This window comes from Ascaphus truei, chromosome 9, assembly GCF_040206685.1.
Source record: "Ascaphus truei isolate aAscTru1 chromosome 9, aAscTru1.hap1, whole genome shotgun sequence".
NCBI classification, from domain to species: domain Eukaryota; kingdom Metazoa; phylum Chordata; class Amphibia; order Anura; family Ascaphidae; genus Ascaphus; species Ascaphus truei.
The window spans coordinates 29382254-29401975 of NC_134491.1; the positions used below are offsets into that span (position 1 = coordinate 29382254).

Sequence of the window (19722 nt, forward strand, 5' to 3'; positions counted from 1 at the left end):
GCGCCTCCAATGAATAAATAAATGAATCCAACCAATGGCGTAGTCCAATGGGGGTAGCAGGCAGTCCTGAGTGGAGTCTTCAAAGAAGCCTCACAGAAAGACACACAAACATATAGGACAAAAACAAAAAAAGAGACAAAAGAAAAAAATCATAGTGTAACTCAAATAACAAAACAAAAATAAAAATAAAAAAAATCTAAAATAAATAAATAAATATAATAAAAAATAAAAAAATTCACTGAAAAGATGGGCAAAAAGATAAATTACAAATTTAATGCAATTAACTAAAATATAACAATAAACAAATGTTCATTGGGCTAGAGACGCTATTAAAGCTGAATCATCCGGTAGGGGTAAAATTAAAAACCTACTTACAGCAAAGCAGATTTAAAATGACCTTTGGAACAACAGTCCTGGAAGTCAGACTGTAGCCTCTGCAGGAGATGGAACCGCACGAACTCAGAAGATCCACACTGCTAGGATGATCGCCACTGCCAACACATAGACCCTCAAGGTAGGTGAAGGTTTCACAAGGAGGAACCAGAACTCCACGCCGCTCGGAGAGACACCGATACCGTGCACACAGACCCTCAGGTCGCGTGATGTGCCAGTGACGTCACAAGGCGGCACGAGGGCAGGGGGAGCGCCCAGACAGGCAGCAGAGCTCGGGAAGCTAGAAGGCAGGTCTGACAGGAACACGTACAGCCAGGGGTGGATGATTAATGTCAATAGCCAAGGAGAGAACCACCCTACGCGTTTCATGACGCTAAGTCACTTCGTCAGGGGTAGCATGCCAAAGGTTATTTTAAATCAGCTTTGCTGTAAATAGGTTTTTAATTTTACCCCTACCGGATGATTCAGCTTTAATAGCGTCTCTAGCCCAATGAACATTTGTTTATTGTTATATTTTAGTTAATTGCATTAAATTTGTAATTTATCTTTTTGCCCATCTTTTCAGTGAATTTAAAAAAAAATTTTTTTTATTATATTTATTTATTTTTTTAGATTTTTTTTATTTTATTTTTTTTTGTTATTTGAGTTACATTATGATTTTTTTCTTTTGTCTCTTTTTTTGTTTTTTTGTCCTATATGTTTGTGTGTCTTTCTGTGAGGCTTCTTTGAAGACTCCACTCAGGACTGCCTGCTACCCACATTGGACTACGCCATTGGTTGGATTCATTTATTTATTCATTGGAGGCGCCGTTTTTTTGTATTCTTTAGCAATGAGGATGTGTTAATCTCAGACACGTCGGTAACATTTTTTAATTTGTAAATTAAAAACAACTACAATGGGAAGGGAGTTTGGGTATCATTATTTGCTTTAGGGGGTAAGTGTCCAGTATATATTGTAAGTGAATTTGAGGAATGAAGACCTCTGGTTGAAGGTACTTTTTTTATTGCATTCAGATGTTAACAAAACATCAGTTCCAAAGAGTTTTTAGATCTCGTTTAGAAGCAGTAGGAATGTGTCCAGATTAATTAAGCACTCATTCTTCAGGATTGGTTCGGCTACTGAAGGGACGTGGCTTGGTTTGCAAGATTGTGAGGTCATACAATTGGCAGGATGGGAATCAAAAAGATATAAAAGTTATGTATGTATATACTCGATAAATTGAATAGTTATATATTTGTGTTGGGTGATTTTTTCATTTAGGTACAGATTTTCCATCGGTTTGGATTATTCTAATATTTATTGGGCAGCAAAAAGCGAAAAGACGGCCAAATGGTAGGAGTCGTGGCATATATGAAGCTAGGGTAAGATGGGGGGCATTAGGGGTTTATGTTGGTTTCAATTATTACTTGAGGTTATGCGTATTTGGTGTATGGTCAAGTGTTCCGTGATTTTAGTGGTACATGCTGGGGGAGATTATTTTGGTCAATTTAAAATGGTAGAACTATTGAATACAATAAGACATGAGCTGACAAAATATTTGGGCATATTTTCAAAACTTGTGTTGGTCGAAAATCAGTCCAAGAGTTTCTCGGAGAAACACAAGGGATTGGTTCGCCTTGGAAAATGTAGACGAAAGGTTAACACTGCAATATCACAATTTGTATGCAAAGTAGGTGGTTGCTATTTAGGCATAGAGAGTTAAGAGGGAGAGAATAGAGATGTTTTGCAGAAAAATGGGGTCCATCTGAACGAGATTGGTTTAAATATATTCAACATGGGATTGCAGGATGGAACTGAGAGGGTGTTGGCTTTGTGTGGGCGTTGAGTGCATCCCAGGTTTGTTATGGAGTCACTAGTGGCAGGATGTCCTTGCAAGGTGTATGCTGTTAAAGGCTGATGGGGATCTGTTGGCCATTTATGGGGCTTGGGAAGGTTGTGCTAACCTTTGGCTTGTTAAGGTTTTATTCATGCTGGCCTGCATATGTTAAAATATGTTCAATGGTTCATGGACTATGTCTGTATTCGTCTTGATAAAAGCCGTGGCCATTTTCATTTAAATATTTTGTCTGTTTATTATGGATTGTGGTTGGGACGGCTTATTTAAGGCAAATGGATGAATTCCTTTATGACCTTTATGGACAACTTCATGGCCGGTGCCTCGACTGCCAGTGGAAATTAGGCTTATTTCTCGGCTCGTGTACAGTGTGAGAATGAAATTGAACAGACATTACCATTTTTAATGGAAGTTTGAGAAGACTAGAACAATTTGATGACAAAATCCACAAATTGATGTCGTTTCAAATTTTGTTTTGCCCATGTTTCATTCCGTGTTATGAATCTTTGTCCTATTAGGTTTACTCGCTCGTTTCACAATGAGGTATAAAATATAGCATTTTCCTAGTTTAAATAAATTGCACACCTTTTAGGGGACCAACATTTGAGTTCTTGATAGATGCAATTCTCAGTATTTAAATTAAAACGCATCTCTTTGCTCTCCGTTACTGTACATATATGGCTTTACTATGGGTGAATACGAATTCATGGTTTCAGCAGGAATCACATAATTGGTTAGATGCTTGGCAGAGGCAAAACTAGTGAAAGGGGGGCCCTGGTACAAGAATATATTGTTTGCCCCCCTGGAGACAGCGCGGAATTTGAGAAATTCTGCTACCTCCACCTCTGCAGCGTGCATTGGGCACCTGAAGGTCGCAGGGCCCTGCGGTACCTTGCTCCTGCTGCACTAATTGCAGTTCAGCCCCTGATGCTTGGGTGCAGCATGTACTAAAAATTACAAAACTGAATTTAAAATAATACATTACAAATGCTAATATGAAGTAGTTATTACGGTTTGCATTATAAAATATGAATTTATTGCAGGTTCTGATACTTGTTAATGGAACAACGGGTAACGAGTTTTCTAGACTTTACCTGTATCTTCTTCATGTGTACTGAATAATTCTCATACTGAGAGAAGAGCTGGACTCAGCAGTCTAAAGACCAGTGCTACAGAATGATAACAAAGGTAACTTGTACATACACATGAGATCCCAGAATGGAGTCAGTGATAAAAAGTACTTGCTGGTGAATGAGACAGTTCATAGTTTATAGTTCATAGCCAAAACACTTTAATGGACCAGAAGGTGTCTTCTAGCATAGGCCCATATTTACTAAGTGGTGCCAACTCCCTTTCTGATAACATATAGACCTTTCTAGTAAGTTTTCCCCATTATCAAAGTAAGAACTAAAAGGATCTCACCTTGAACTCATAAGACTCCTCAATTAGAACTTCCAGTTTCGGATGCTCCCCCAGAACAGGCTTCCCCATCTCTGCAATACGTTTAACTTCTTCATCTTCCACCGACCGCTTCCTTTCTGCCTGCTCTGTTGCTAAACGCAGAACACAAAGCAAAATGTTAGAAACTTTCACCTGATCGCTCCTTCACATTCAGTCTGTGACCCCACAGCTAGACTCCTTGTACAGTATACCTTTAATGGACGGGTTATTCACTCACGTGGTTATGCTTTGAAGTATATTTTTCTAATGATGACAAAACTTCTAAGGTCTCAAACTTGTACACAAACTACATCTACTGTATAAGGAATTAACATCTGTGATTATTTGTTCATTTTTATCCTCCATTACCTGTGAAGTCTCTCCTCCTGCATCTTACTATGCCCTCCCTACTGCTTTTTCTGTTTACTGTTTCCTCACTCGTTTGTGAATGTCTCTGTTCTCTCCAACGTCCCAACTCCACCATTATTTATACACCCCTCTCCCAACAACTTCTATACCCCTCAATAAAAAACACCCACACAAATCCTCTATTCACACCCTCTATCTACTCCTTCCCACTGCTGGGGATCTCTCCATAGCCTGAAGTCAGACATACACACCTGATCTCACTCATGCGTCCTTGCCATCTCTTCCCCTGTAAATGGTGTTAACGTTTTCATTTAATACTGACCAGCCTTAAATCTCACCCCACAAATCAAGTATCCCAATAGCCTGCACTCATGACTATTGTCTCACACTCAGTCACTCCTACCACCCATTGTGACCAAGCACTGCCATCTACAGCACTTACTCCCTCACCTACTGTCTCTGTAAGTTTCCCATTAAACCTCTTAGATTGTAAGCTCTTCGGGGCAGAGATTCTCTTTCCTATTGTCTGATTTTGCTGCACTTATTGTATAATTATAATTCCCTGTACTGTATTTGGCGCTATATAAATAAAGACATACAATACAATACAATTATGATCAATATGATGATCGACTCATCTAAATCATTAAAAAAAAATACATATTTTCATTTAAGAAAGCTTTGTTTCTTTTAGTTTTTCATCCAAATCACAGAAATCCAAATTCTTTAGCAGCTATAGATTCTATAGGTATTCTAGTCGATATAGCGTGATGCAAAATCTTTTTTGTTCGATCTAAAATATTTCTGTCAACCTGATTTTTTTTTATTTTTTTTTTTTTACTTAAATTTTTATTAAACATTTTTTTTCATACAAAAGAAAAATTAACAAAACATATAACATATAAAAGGGGGGATAGGGGAGGGGGGGGGAAGGGATAGCATTTGTAAAAATATAGCATTGTACACAACAATTTAACTGTCACATATATCACTCTGTTCCAAGTATTCTAATCTATGTATGGGGATATACCTGCATGGCGAAACCAAGGAGCCCAAATCTCAGAGAATTGTGAGGTCGAGCCATTCAGATAGGCTGAGAGTTTTTCCATATAAACTATATGCCAAATTTTATTGTTTATTTGGTTTAAGGATGGGGGGGGGGGGCAGGTTGTTTCCAATTTTTGGCAATTGTACACCGTGTAGCATTTAACATTTGGGTTAGTACTCTAGCTTTTTTTCGGGGAATATTGGCTATTGGCTTGCCTAACAATATATATACTGGGTCATGTGGGACAGTGATATCTAGGATCTTGTGTATTAAGGTGAACACTTCTGTCCAAGTTTGTTGGATTTTGGGACATGACCAGAATATATGCAGAATATCCCCAACTTCGCCACAACCACGCCAGCATAGTGGGGAGACCCCTCCTGATTTTTTTTTTAAAGTAATTCTTTATAATGAAACCCAAATCAATGTAACATTAGAATCAAATCAGCATTCTTATTTTTTTATTAGCAGTGATGCCCAACTAGCACCAAACGATATAAGAATACTGTATGTCCTGTGGCATGTGTGGTGAGAGTTTCGAGTTAGGCCTTTGGGATTAAATGGTAAAAGTTAATAAACATACCTGAAAAACATTAAACAGGTTGTTAAATGCCTGCATCCGTTCAATATATTGGGGACGCAATGCGTGTTCAGCAGAGACTTGGGCTTTTGTCATATCTAGTGGAAGAACATCCAATCTGCTATTGGAAGGTTATGCGCGGTTCTCCACTTACATTTGCACGAGCAAACGGTCATTTCTGTTTTTCAACCAGTTTCTAACTTCATTGTAAAACGAAGTAGCCGTTTTCTACTTGGAAGAAATACCATTGTTTAAAGGGACTTTTTAAATGGATGGAGAGATTGTAAGATCCCTGAATTGTTTTTAGAACTCCGCCTTATTCACTGTAACTAGGGAATTACTGTGGGCTCCAGTGCCGTCTTAACACATGGGCACGCTGGGCAGTTGCCCGGGGGCCCCACGAGCATAGGGGCCCCATGCTAATCTATGCACAGACCAGAATTTAACACAATCACCCGCCTCAACATTCAAACATCCCGCTAACTCGGTAGAAGGAGAAGAATTACGACTTGTAGCGGAGCGTTGGCAGGGCCCAGTGCACTGCTTTGCCCGGGGGCCTATAATGCTGTTAAGACGGCCCTGGTTGGCTCTCAGTTTGCGCATAACACAGGCCGTACTGTACATACTGCAGATTTCAGAACAGCATTTATAAAACAGCTGTTAAAATTGTTGTGGTTACATGACTGAGTTTTATTGTAGCCCCAATAAACTGATGTAAGCCAACCTCTTCTCCCAGATAACACATCCTATCATAACCCGATATATCACGGAGTTTCCATAGAATTCAATGGCAATGATAGAATATAACAAGACCTTGCACCAGAAAGCACAGAGACATTCTGTGGGGTCTGTGCATGAACAAGATGGGCTGCACTTCTCCTGACATATTTACTAAGTCCATTTCTACTGTTATAGAATTTGGCACATTCTGTGCTAGTTTTCTGTGTTGAAAACGGCTTATTCCGCCTTGCAGGTGACGCAGAAAACCGTCATGTAACTTGAGCACCCTTTGTTTTTTAATTGATAGACCGGCACCAATATGCATAATGTAACACCTCCTACTGTCTTCCTCCTCTCGCCACAGGCAGACGCAATGTACCCGAAAATGGCACGGCTACGATTATTACATAGATCAGGAGCGGCCAACTGCAGTCCTCAGGGGCCACCAACAGGACCGGTATTAGGAATATCCCAGCTTCAGCACAGGTGGCTGAATCAGTGAGCTCCCCCACCCCCCACCTGCTCATCAGTCCGTGGTACAAGTCAGCACCCTCCCCCCCCCACCTGCTCATCAATCCGGGGTATAGGTCAGCACCCTGTCTACCCCCCCCCCACCCACCTGCTCATCAGTTCTCCGGGGTACAGGTCAGCACCCTGCCCCCCCCCCACCTGCTCATCAATCCGGGGTACAGGTCAGCACCCTGTCTACCCCCCCCCCCCGCCTCCCACCTGCTCATATGTCTGGGGTACAGGTTAGCACCCTGTCTCTCCCTCCCGCTCCCCACCTGCTCATCAATCCGGGGTACAGGTCAGCACCCTGTCTCTTCCTCCCGCCCCCGCCAGCTCATCAGTCCAGGGTATGGGTCAGCACCGTCTCTCCCCGCCCCCCCCCCCCCCGCTCATCAGTCCGGGGTACAGGCCAGCACCCTGTCTCAGCTCTCACCATGGGGCCAAATGCAGTCAAATAAAAATACACAGACCCTTTAACAATCAATACATTGCTTGTGCCAAAATGTATAACCTACTCAAACTAAATTGTGTGCACAAATGAAACGAATAAAACATATGCACTTTGACCTGGCAAACTTAAATATACAAGAACTAAACGTTACTGCTTTGTATACAAAATAGATAATACATCAAAATAGCGACTTTTATGCTTGTTTATTTAGTTACTCATGGTATTCAGTGTTAATTAAGTAATAATCCCCGAAGAACAGGGCATTACTGGTCAATAATGCCCTGGCTGGAAGAGTTGAAGGCCCGAGGCGAAGCCTGTTCTTCGGGGATTATTACTTAATTAACACTGAATTACTATTATTATACTATTATTATTATAAGTACTATTATAGGCTAAATGTAGGCTTTTTTAATTTTTCATAAAAAAGATAAATTTTTGTAGTCATTGATTTTTATCAGTGTATATACCTGTGTAGGAAAAAGAAGTAAAGTAGAAGATGAGAAGGCTGAGGGGCCCGGAGAGAGAGGTTTAGGGGGGGAAGAGAGGTGCAAGGGGGAGAGAGGTGAAGGAGGGGGGAAGAGAGAAGTGGTGGGGGGAGGGGGAGAGGTGAGGGTTAAGAGAGAGGTGAGGGGAGGGAGAGTGAGGTGAGGGGGGAAGAGAGGTGAGGGGGGGAATAGAGGTGAGGGGGTGAAGATAGGTGAGGGGGTGAAGAGGTGGAGGAGGGGGGAAAGAGAAGTGGTGGTGGAGGAAGAGAGGTGAGGGGGGGAAGAGAGAGGTGAGGGGGGGAAAGAGAGGTGAGGGGGGGGGAGAGAGAGATGAGGGGGGAAGAGAGAGGTGAGGGGGTGGAGAGAGGTGAGGGGGGGAGAGAGAGGTGAGGGGGCGAGAGAGAGGTGAGGGGGGAGAGAGGTGAGGGGGGGAGAGAGAGGTGAGGGGGAGAGAGAGGTGAGGGGGCGAGAGAGAGGTGAGGGGGGAGAGAGAGGTGAGGGAGGGAGAGAGAGGTGAGGGGGGAGAAAAGGAGTGCGGGGGAGAATTGGGGGGAATGGAGGGGGAGAGGTGGAATGAGGGGGGATGTGGGAGAGAAGTGGGGGGACTGTGATATTAACTACAACTAAATAAAAAGATATACAAATTACCTTACAGTAGCACAGGCAATAGATGTGGTTAGAAACATTACTTTGTTGCAAGCAACAAAGTTACCAGTTGGGACACAGCAGCTTCTGACAGCACTAGCAGCTGTGAGAGAGAAGGGGAGAGATGGGGGAGAGGCTGCTTGTTCAGTGTGATCAGCGAGGAGAGCAGGGCTGCTGCAGTTAAGATTTAAACTTGCCAGTTTTTTTCTCAGCGCGAGCCCCTGCATCTCTGCTTTGAGGTGAGTTGGCAAGTTAGCAAAAATTCCGGGCATTATTCATTCAGTAATGTCCGGAATTCTGACCAATCAGAGGGCAGGGATTTCAGTAATGCCTGGAATTTTACTACTTTAGCCTATAATATGCCATATAAAAATACTGATAATACGCACTTTACCCCAGTTGTGCGTGTGCGTGCATATATAAATATTAAATAGAAAGAGTGCACCCATCCTACATGGCGCAAACGTTGCCCATTCTGTATTTTGGATCTGCCCTTTACTATTTATGCCTATATTACATTTAGCGAAATGGGTGTCAAGCCGTCAAAACCAGTTTAAGTAAAGCACTGCCCATTTCTTGAGCAACTAACGCCAAATCAGCATCTTTAGTGACTCCACCCAATTGTCTCTCTTTAATTCTCCTTTCTTATATCAATGAGACTCCGTGTGCTTACCCTACGCATTTTACATTTCATCGCATTGTCGTAATCCTGAACTAAGGAGGCTGTTTTACCCATCGGTCATTACCCAAAGATTCCCAATCGGCCCAACAGTTAATTAAGATCCTCCACAGTATGGAAGCCGGACTGCAAATGTTTAATAGAACAAAATAAATCTCCATTGTATAATCAATTCTTTAACATTTTGAATACTAAATGATATAACTGGATGGGTGGGCTTGTTAAGTAATAGCATACTGCCTACCCGAATAGTTGGCAGTTCTTGTAAACCCTAAAAGCAGAACCATAGAGACAATTGCTCTCATTCTAAACTTGTGCGGCAGGTTAATGCGATGAGTAAATCAAAAATGAATGTATTGGCCAAGGTGTTTACTGGAGAACAACCATTTTACATGTATATGTATACTGTACATTTAATTTGTCCCCAGCAGAAATAAGCCCATATTTGTAGTCAGTGTTCCAATATGGTACACAGTAAATGTAGTTTTGCAACCTGTGCTACTTTCACATTGAAGTTTTCCTGAACAAAGCTGAGATCTCAGGATTCTTGAGACTGCATCATAACCTTGTGCGGGGGGAGGGGTGGGGGGGACGCGGTCAAAATATTGAACCCGCATGCGCAGTCACTGCTCGCCGTTCACACATGCGCAGTCACGAGGACGACTGTGCATGCGCAACTTTTGACCAGGTTTTTGCCGGGACAAATATGGTGTGTTGGTGGCAGCTCCAGCTGGACTGTGTGGGGCTATCAAATGGCGGACTTAAAGCTCCCATGACAAGCATGACAATAGGATGCCGAGACATCATCCCTTGCGGCTTCCTATTGGCCCACGTGACCGGGAGCTTTAAAACTGTGGAGCTGCTACTGGCGCCCCGTACGGAGGTAAATAAACGTGGGTCAGCTCCAGAAACCCCCCGATTCCCCTCTATAAAACACAAACAAACAGAAAAACAGGTTCTGCTGCTTTAAACTACTCTGTATTGCAGGGTTGCTCAACTCAAGTCCTCCTGGTTTTCAGGATATCGACTGACTGAGCCACCTGTGCTGAAGCAGGCATATCCTCAAAACCTGCCCTGTTAGTGACAATGGGGACTGGAGCTGGTCACCCCTGGGCTAAAGGATGTGTGTTGGCATTGTGTTTTAGTAAACTAAATTCTCAGATCTATTCTGAAGACATTTCAGTTTTAATGCACTCATCACCCTGGTGACAAGAACCCCCTGGGGTGTGTTTGTCATATACACGCCTTCTAAATGTCCAAACTTGTCATTGTTTAACTGTTTGATTAAAGAACAAACATGCAGAAGTCATGTTTTTTATTGTTTGGCAGGAAATACATCTGTCATTCAATCATGGCAATTAATTAAAGAACAGTCACATTGATGTCTCCCCTTGTTCATCATTGCTGCACCCAACTACAGATCTGATCAACACACCCCTCCCAAAGGTGAAAAGTGGCCAGTTTATAATGGGGACAGAGGGATTACTGTAAATGTCAGTTCTGAAGCTTATGCTTACTGGCTATAGAAAATTGGAATTTAGTTGAAGGTTTAGGGCCTTATTGTATGTTGTCAAAAGCAGACGCTCAGACCATTTTCAGATGAAAATCCCCCTTCAACTCAATTGGTAGTTTTAGCCGAAAACCGCCCAAACGGTCATTTCAGACGATATAGAATAAGGCCCTTAGCTTTCTTAACACCTTTATTCCTGCCGGGGTCCTGTATCGAGGGACAGTCTATGGGATTATAATGCATATGGACAGTTACTGACCCAGTAGCGTTTCCATTAGCTCTGCACACATCTCTTACAGTTGGATTCCAATTGACCCATGTGATGGGACATTTAAACCTGAGCAGGAAATACCAGCACCCTCTAAGGAGGTAAGTATCTCAGGAAGCAGGGGGTCCCGGAGCCAAAATATAATGTGGTCCAGCTCCGGAGACCCCCTTCTTCAATCCTACATCTTTATAAAAGAAGGCGAAACCGGCCATGCTGCTACACTTTCCCTCTTGCCACCCATAGGCGGCGTCATAACTGCTTACCTCCTAGGGACAGGCATGACATTGTTCCCCCAGATAACACAACATACCCCTTTATAACACAGGGTTTCTATAGCATTGAATGGCAGTGTTGTTGCAGGATAACACAACATATCCCACCACAATGCAGCAGAGGGGACAATGAAGCTTACTACTGTCTATCTGTAGATACACTTCGCTGTAATAGGGACTGGTCACTAATACATAGGTACGGCACACCCTAAGTCAATGAAATAATCATTAAGTCTTTTATTTTATTTAAAACTGTTTGTAAACCTGAAGTGAGTGGATACCAATGTTATAGATGGACAAATGTAGGGCCTTGTCCTATATTGCCCGAAGTGGCCATTCATCTCCTCATTAAAGTCCATGGGGATTTTCAGCCATATTACATAGTTACATAGTAGATGAGGTTGAAAAAAGACGTACGTCCATCAAGTTCAACCTGTGCTAAATTTAGACAACAGATACTTTATCCTATATCTAAACTTCCTTATTGATCCATAGGAAGGCAAACAAAAAACCCCAGTGACACATCATCCAATGATATCTCATAAGGGGAAAAATAAATTCCTTCATGACCCCAAGAATTGGCAATCAGATGATTCCCTGGATCAACATTGAATATGGGCATTACAGTTACAGTTACATACATTAAATAAAATGAAGTTGGAAGAGGGTAAAAGAACTCCAAAAAATGGTGTCTTAAAGTGACAATGTTTCAGGAAAATGTTAACGATGAAAAATAAAATACAATAAGAAACAATACAAAAGTCAACCACTGTAAATTTCTAAGCATGGTCTTATAACCCCAATGCACTAAAGCAGAGTAACGCACTGTTAACATTGTATTAATGTTCATTCATTAACTGTGCTTTACCACACTTTTGACTCCATCGGTCACACAGATGTAACCCCTTAACATGTCACTGGCAGACTTCCAGGAGGTGTGTCTTTAAGATGTCTGCTTAACACTGCCTGGAAAAGCCACTTAGCACCCTCCGTAGAATTGTAGAACAGAGAATTAATTAAGCAATGCTCATGGAGAGACTTAACTCCTCCCTTAGATATATAACAAAGAGATCCTACAAGACCTGCGATCCATGGATAGAGAAATAAAGGAATTTCACTAAATACCCTAAACTATTGGAGATGTCTTCACTTCACAAATCTGTAATCTGTATTCTTCAAAATAGTTCAAAGGTGCAGGAAAAATGCATAAGGGATTGAAAAATCTGGCTAGATGAGCCCCCCTCCCCCTCCCCCCCCCACCCCCTCACAAACTTGTGACACCCCCATTTTTTATATTGTGGATGAATATAAAATGTAACAAATGTAACTTGATGATTTTTTTGATGCATAAGTTGTAATAAGGTATAAGAATGGCACCCGTCCCTTTCCCCCGCCCCCCAACGCCCCCACATCCCCCTTTTAAGTTCTGAAATTGTATTTCTAAGATGTGTACTTTATATCAGAATCTTTAATAAAATTTGAGTTACAAAAAAAAAAATGTCTGCTTGACCGTTCCCACAGCCATCCTCCTACCAATTTAAATGATTGGTTTTACTTACTGTGGAGTGTAGGCCAAGCTAATGGTTATCTTTTGAGACCTGTATTGTCTGCTACTGATCTCCCCCTGGTTTTCAGGTAATCTACCCTGTGGTAAGGTGTTTCCTCTGACTGCAATACAGTACAATGGGATATACAACTGAGAAAAGAAAACCGCAATTATTTCAAACCTGCTATCATTAGGGCTATTAGAACATGCACAATGGTGAACATTGAAAGGCACCAGAAATAACATTTTACATAAATATTTCTGCAGAATAGAAAAACTATGGTATGGTTACGCAATAATGTTTTTGATCATCATGAAAAAGGAAAAGTAAATTCAATTTCTTCGAGCTTTGAAATGCATTTCCCCCTCTCCTTTTTTTTCTCTCTAAAAAGTGAATCCAACAATTTAGATCTTTCAGCCATTAATTTAAACCCGGGAGAAAAAAGGGGTTATTTATAAAGTGGGATAGAGCCAAGTGGGGCACTTTCGCATTGACATACCGCATGGAAACTCGCATTGACTTCAATAAGAGTTTCCGTGCACGGTCTCGAGTGACACGATCATATTTCATGGAATAACCCTCTAAGAGTTGTAGTCTGCCGTTCTGTGCATGTACAAACACGGGGTTCACTTTTGCAGAGCTACTTCTCAATTAGAAAAAGCAATGGAACAAGCACAAGCTGAGAGAGCCACAGAAACCTGAAGCTTCTTCCTACGTCTAGCCCAGTGTTTTTTAACCCTTTTTTTAGTTAAGGAACCCTATAATTATATTGTGGAATTCTGCGAAACCCTCTCTAATAAGCGTATCTGAGATCCGATGCATTGTAACGAACCCCAAATAGCGAGTCTGAGATAAGATGCATTATAAGGAACCCCAACCCTCTCTAATAGCGCGCCTGAGATCAGATGCATTGTAAGGAACCCCAACCCTCTCTAATAGCGCGTCTGAGATCAGATGCATTGTAAGGAACCCCAATCCTCCCTAACTGCTTGACCATGATGGTCTGTAAATGTGGGGAACAGTTGCACAGTACGCTATGGAAATGCTTCAATAATGTCATGTTAAAACCCACAGAAAAAAGAGGCCAAGGAGGGGACAAAAAAGAGGAAGAAATATGCATAGACCTCGCAGAAAACAACGCGATTAATATTTCAGATACAGACCTCACCACAAGCCAATTTACTTTACTTAATAAGGGGTTACATTTTGCTCCGTTTAAGGATTTTGCATTGTTTGATACTATTACACATTTGCAACGATTTACACGCAAATGATGTCTTCATAAATTCTTTGCTGTTAAGGATCCACATGGATCCACATAGCAACAAAAATATATCTTGGAAGTGTTTGCGGACCAGAGAAAAGGAGGGTGGAGGGGGGAGACTGGCATTTACATTTGTGCAGAACTTGACACATTCCGTATGTATGTATTTATCTAGCAGAACGTTACATAGACATCAAATTAGGCACAATCCAGGGAAATAGAATACAAATAGAGAGGTTCATACGATTAAATAAATAGACATTGAGAGAAGGAAGACCAGCGTGCTTTTGCTGTATACGGTGATGCTTAGACAAGCAAGATGAAAATGCATCTGACATTGCTTCAATCTAAAGATTCCTCAATGTTTGATGTCTCTTTCATTATATAGTAAGAAGGGGTCTTAGGGCGTCTGGAACTTTGAGGACCACCATTGTTTGTAGCACTGAAACATTAGCAGGTTATGATACTGGAGGTTTCAGAGTAACTGTGACCAGCTCGGGAAGGGGGCACTAAGCAGATGTGACACTGGTCACAGAGGGAGCAGCGGGCAAGAGAATATGTCATTTTGACATAAAGAGAACCCAACACAATGCAAGGACACCTGAAAGCTACTGTCATTAAAAAAGGGGTCCAGAATGGTGCCTACACAAGCTTTAAGGCACGTTGGTTGAGCTAGCATTCCCAGACGAGTTTGTTTTGTGTCAATGCTCATTAGTGTAAGAAACAGTGTACTCTGCTTAATAGAACAACGCAGGAGAGAAATATCATATTCTAGTGGTTCCTCGGCATTGTCTGATGAATTGGTAAAATGTCTCATTTCTTTGCACTTGTGCTGTAATGTTATGTGCAGGTAGCAAAACATTTTAATAGACCAACTGAAGTAGATAGTACAAGAGATCTTCAGACCTCACAAATCTCTTTCTTTAGATATCAAGATAAGACTGGTGCAGCTCTGAAAGCAGCTGAATGATGTAGTAACAATATGTAATGAAGAAGTACTGTATGCAGGAGAATCTAGTTTTCTCCACGATCAATACAGTAATCACAAATCTTCTCTAATGATCACGTTCAAGTGTTAAGTATGCAGTTTTCTCAAAGCTACTAGTTTGGCGGCATAAGGGCAGTACTAGCAGATAGTGTGCGGCTTTCTAAATATGTGAAGCAGGAAATGAAACAGCATTATTGGAAAATTCACATGCTGTATAATTATTCCTATTCGGAATTCTATATAGAAATAGTAATAAAATGACAACATTTAACAGAAGTGCGAAGGACAAAGAGAAGGGCTGGGGATAGATCGCTGAAAATCACTGGTCTACAGTATTTACTGTAGTTGTAAAGTTATTAACCTAAACAAAAGTCATTCTGTATGTAATCATCTCATTGTGTGTACTGCTCTAGAAAAAAATACTTATTTAAAATTATTATTATTATAACTATATTTACACACAAACACACATATGTATGTGTTATATTACTGTTACGTGTATTACTGCAGTGAAGCATTATGATCATGAATCGCGTTATATATGTGTATATATATATACACACACACAAAACAAAGAGTGAAAATGAAATATGCTCAAAAGAAAGAAGTTCAGGGAGCACACCACTGTAATATTTAAATGTTGCATTTATTTGATTCAATCAAACATAAAACATATATCATTATATATATTAAAACCGTGAGGTGAGTGGTAGTGCTGGTTAAATATATATTCTGAGATAGGCTCAATCTATCATTTAATCAGTATGTGTTCAGCGATTATAGCATGTGGATGTGATAGATCAGCTCGGAGAGTAACAGCGGGCCCGGATTTACAGGTAGGAATTGCTCACAGTAATACAATTTTGAGAAACAAAAATCCAGATTCAGAGACCAATATAAAGACGCCCAGCAGTAAATAAACTTGCCGCTATGAGTACACATCCACTTATAAAGAAGTCAGTAAATAGAAGAGAGAGGAGATATATATATCATCTTGAGCACCTGATATCGGAACCGCTCCTTGCGATTAGTAGACACACTTCTAGTGAAATGCTGTCACAGAGTGACTGCAGCAAGCAGCTGTAAGGTGACAACCTCTGCTCTTAAATTCCCTTGCAGCACAATACTGATGGCGTCTGTAGACATACCTAGCCTCCGATTTATCTACCAACTGAGTCAATATGCAATGATCCGATCACCTCTACTAGAAATACCTATCTGATTGGATTTACATTCAAAATAATCTCACTGAAACCTGCACTAGCCACTGCCGCTTCCTCCCATCTCACGACAGACCCTGCATAGAGTCGCCTGCTAACTACGTCATAATGCAGTGCCCGAAGTGCGTTTCACTCCAACTACAGAGCTTTGTCAGGGGTATATGCAGAGGCAGTTCTAGGATAAATGATAGGATCATTGCATATTGAATCAGTTAGTAGATAAATCGTAGGATAGGTGTATCTACAAATGCTATCAATTGTGTGCTTTACCAAATATACCAGAAGACGCTAGGATTGTAGCTGTTGACATGCTTCAGAGACATTACCTCTAAACTAATCTTTTGCCTTATAAAGCCCATACATACAGTATCTCTGCACTAACTGCAGTTGTTTTATGCCCCCTTTTTATGAGCCCCTATATATTTAGATATACATAATGAATTACTTGTATGTAATCTGGATAATCCGTCTTCGCAATTCCGTGCTTTAGAACAACAATGTGCTGGAAATCAGAGGGCATCTGTGCCAAGTGGTCAATGTATCAAACATAGACAGGCTTGTCTGGGGGGGAAGGAGGGCAATTGCCCCCCAGACCAATCTGATTTGATAGCCACATTTATTGTGATGTCTTCATACTTAAGGGAATTACTACAGTTACTATAAACCAATGGGGACGACCCGAAGGTGGGGTGAGCCCCTGAAATGGTGCCCCCAGTATACGTTTTTCTGTAAATAACTAGATCTTGCGTTACCATTACGTGTTACTAGCCTTGTTCTTTCTGTGTGCTTATGTGTTTGAGAGCTGCGGATAAGTATTTCTATTCCCTATTGTTCATGCCTTTACTTGATATTGTGAATATGTGGCACAATGAGTGCAAATTCTTTTTTTTTAATTGCTATGATTGTCTTGGTCACTTACAGAGTTATTGTTTATGTTGAGTTCCGATTACCATTATATACTTAATTGCTATGCTGTGATTGATGAATTAGACCGCGGTTATAGTGATGGCGTGCATGCACGCGCCGCCAGAACAAACTAATAGAGACCAATGAAGGCGCACATAGTGTGCGTGACCAAGCGCTACGGAGCGATAGACTGGAGAAGAGACAAATTAAAATGTTTTTGACACGTGGCGGCTGGGGTCACATGCGAGGTTCAGCCAATGAGGTGTGAACCGCTCACATGACATAATGGCCACACCTCCCTGTTGCCTCATGATATCCTCCAGCTCAGTGCATGTTTTGCATGTGTGCAACAAGCGAGTGACATCACACACTGTCGCACGTATGCACTATAATCACAGCCTTAAACACGCAGTTGCAGATTCGGCCACAGAGGGCGCCTGTGAGCTTGGTTGCAGCCCTTTATTTAGAGCTGGTTCCTGTGGGACAGTGTGTGTCTGTGTGTGTATATGTGATGTTCAGTCTTTGTGAATGTTGTGTGTGAATTTGTGCAAATACGTTTGTTTGTGTGACTTGTGCAGGTCAGTGTTTCTGTGTGAGTGTTGTGCAGGTTAGTATGTGTTGTGTGTGTGTGTGTAGGTCAGTGTCTGTCTGTGTGTCAGTGTGTCAGTGTGTCAGTGTCTGTGTGTCAGTGTGTCAGTGTGTCAGTGTGTGTGTGTCAGTGTGTCAGTGTGTCAGTGTGTGTGTGTGTGTGTGTGTGTGTGTGTGTGTGTGTGTGTTGTGCAGGTCAGTGTCTGTCTGTCTGTGTATATGGGAAATGCAATATATGTGTGTATCTGTAAAGTGAGTGTTTGTTTCTTTGTATGAATATATCAGGTGTGTGCTTGTGATTATGGTGAATACATACAGATATAATGTTATTGCATCCATTGCTGTGTGGTGTCGCACCGACTCCAAATTGCGCGATGTTGCAACTCGCGCCTCCATTGTTTTGAATTGCAAATGATAGAATAGCAGTTAAACCTGGCACCAGTAGAAACGCTGTATGGTGTGATAATGGGTGCAATAACGTTGGCTATACCTGTATACAGTGGGTATGTGTGAAGGCCGGTAACCCCCTGATACCTAGGCCATTGGAGGCAAATAAAAGGCAAAAAGAATGGTGCAGAGACACGCAGATTTATAATCCGTGCACCATGTAACTCCTCCCAACTCCTCCTACTGACTCTCCCCAAGGTGCAAACTGGGCAGAGAGACGCAGAATGTGATACATCTCATTATAATCTGTGCCCCATGTAACTCCTCCTACTGACTCTCCTCAAGGTGCAAGCTGGGACAGAGACTCAGAATGTGATACATCTCATTATAATCTGTGCACCATGTAACTCCTCCCAACTCCTCCTACTGACTCTCCCCAAGGTGCAAGCTGGGACAGAGACGCAGAATGTGATACATCTCATTATAATCTGTGCCCCATGTAACTCCTCCTACTGACTCTCCTCAAGGTGCAAGCTGGGGCAGAGACGCAGAATGTGATACATCTCATTATAATCTGTGCACTGTGTAAATCCCCCCAAACTCCTCCTACTGACTCCCCCCAAGGTGCAAACTGGGCAGAGACGCAGAATGTGAGACATCTCATTATAATCTGTGCGTCATGTAATTCCTCCCAACTCCTCATACTGACTCTCCCCAAGGTGTTCTACTGCTCCCATCGGCTCAACACTGACGTCCTCTGCTGCCACCGCCACCAAGATGTCTGCCGCAGCTCCCACGATGTCCGTGTGGTCCTCCTCACCCTGTGCAGTGGTCCTCCTCACCCTCCTCCATCAGCTGCAGGTAATTGAAAGCTACCCGGATGGGTACCCAGACCGGCAAATTTTCTATTTTTCCCAGAGTACCCGGCAATTCTCAGGACCCAGTACAACACTAGTATTGATGCTAATGGAGTCAACTTTATGCTGACGGAGTCTCTTAGCAACAAAGAATGACGGATTTGCGTCAACTGAGAGCAATCAATAATCTGTTTGGGGACAATATTACAATAGGATGTATCTAAGTCTAAGCGACTTATCCCATATGAGCCAAAGCAGCCAATCTGGCAGTTTTGGCCCAAATTCCCCTTTCACTTTTATGGGGAATATCCTCTGAAACGGTCCAATCGACCACTTGCTGATCTAGAATAAGCCCCATCGAGGGAATTACATCAAGTGTCACAAATTGGAGCAATGTTCCAAAACGGGTGCAAATTGTGTCATTATAAGGCGGTGTGTGTTTATCAATATATACAGATGCTTTGTACCATTTCTGCTTATAGGAGGAGTAAGGGGAGGAGAGTGAGTGCAATATGAGTTTCAAGTGTTGCACCTGTAACCGGGGCTGTTTTCGTCTCGGTGGCGTTGGCTTCTGCTCCTAAATAATCTCCTCCAAATGTAACAAGCAAGATTTGAGAGATCCATACATGTTTTGCTGCTCGCAAATTAACACAGATGTAAATATTTGCTTAGTGTCTGGAGCAAATTGCACAATGTTTGATATATACTGTATACCCCTAAGACTTGATTGATTGATTGATTGATTGATTGTGTTTGCAAT

General features: G+C 41.8%; 1 protein-coding gene across 6 annotated transcripts in view; it reads right to left on the minus strand.

Annotated features, from left to right (window-relative positions):
* The window catches only part of SLC8A3 (solute carrier family 8 member A3), a 189659-nt gene that overhangs the window by 17816 nt on the left and 152121 nt on the right, over nt 1-19722 (minus strand). For 5 of the 6 annotated variants that reach the window (XM_075614193.1, XM_075614192.1, XM_075614194.1 and 2 more), the window contains one exon: nt 3651-3781. In XM_075614193.1, the coding sequence (XP_075470308.1) occupies nt 3651-3781 (131 nt within the window). Of the gene's footprint in view, nt 1-3650; nt 3782-5819; nt 5890-19722 lie in introns of those variants that run through there. The other variant, XM_075614196.1, reaches the window with a different exon arrangement.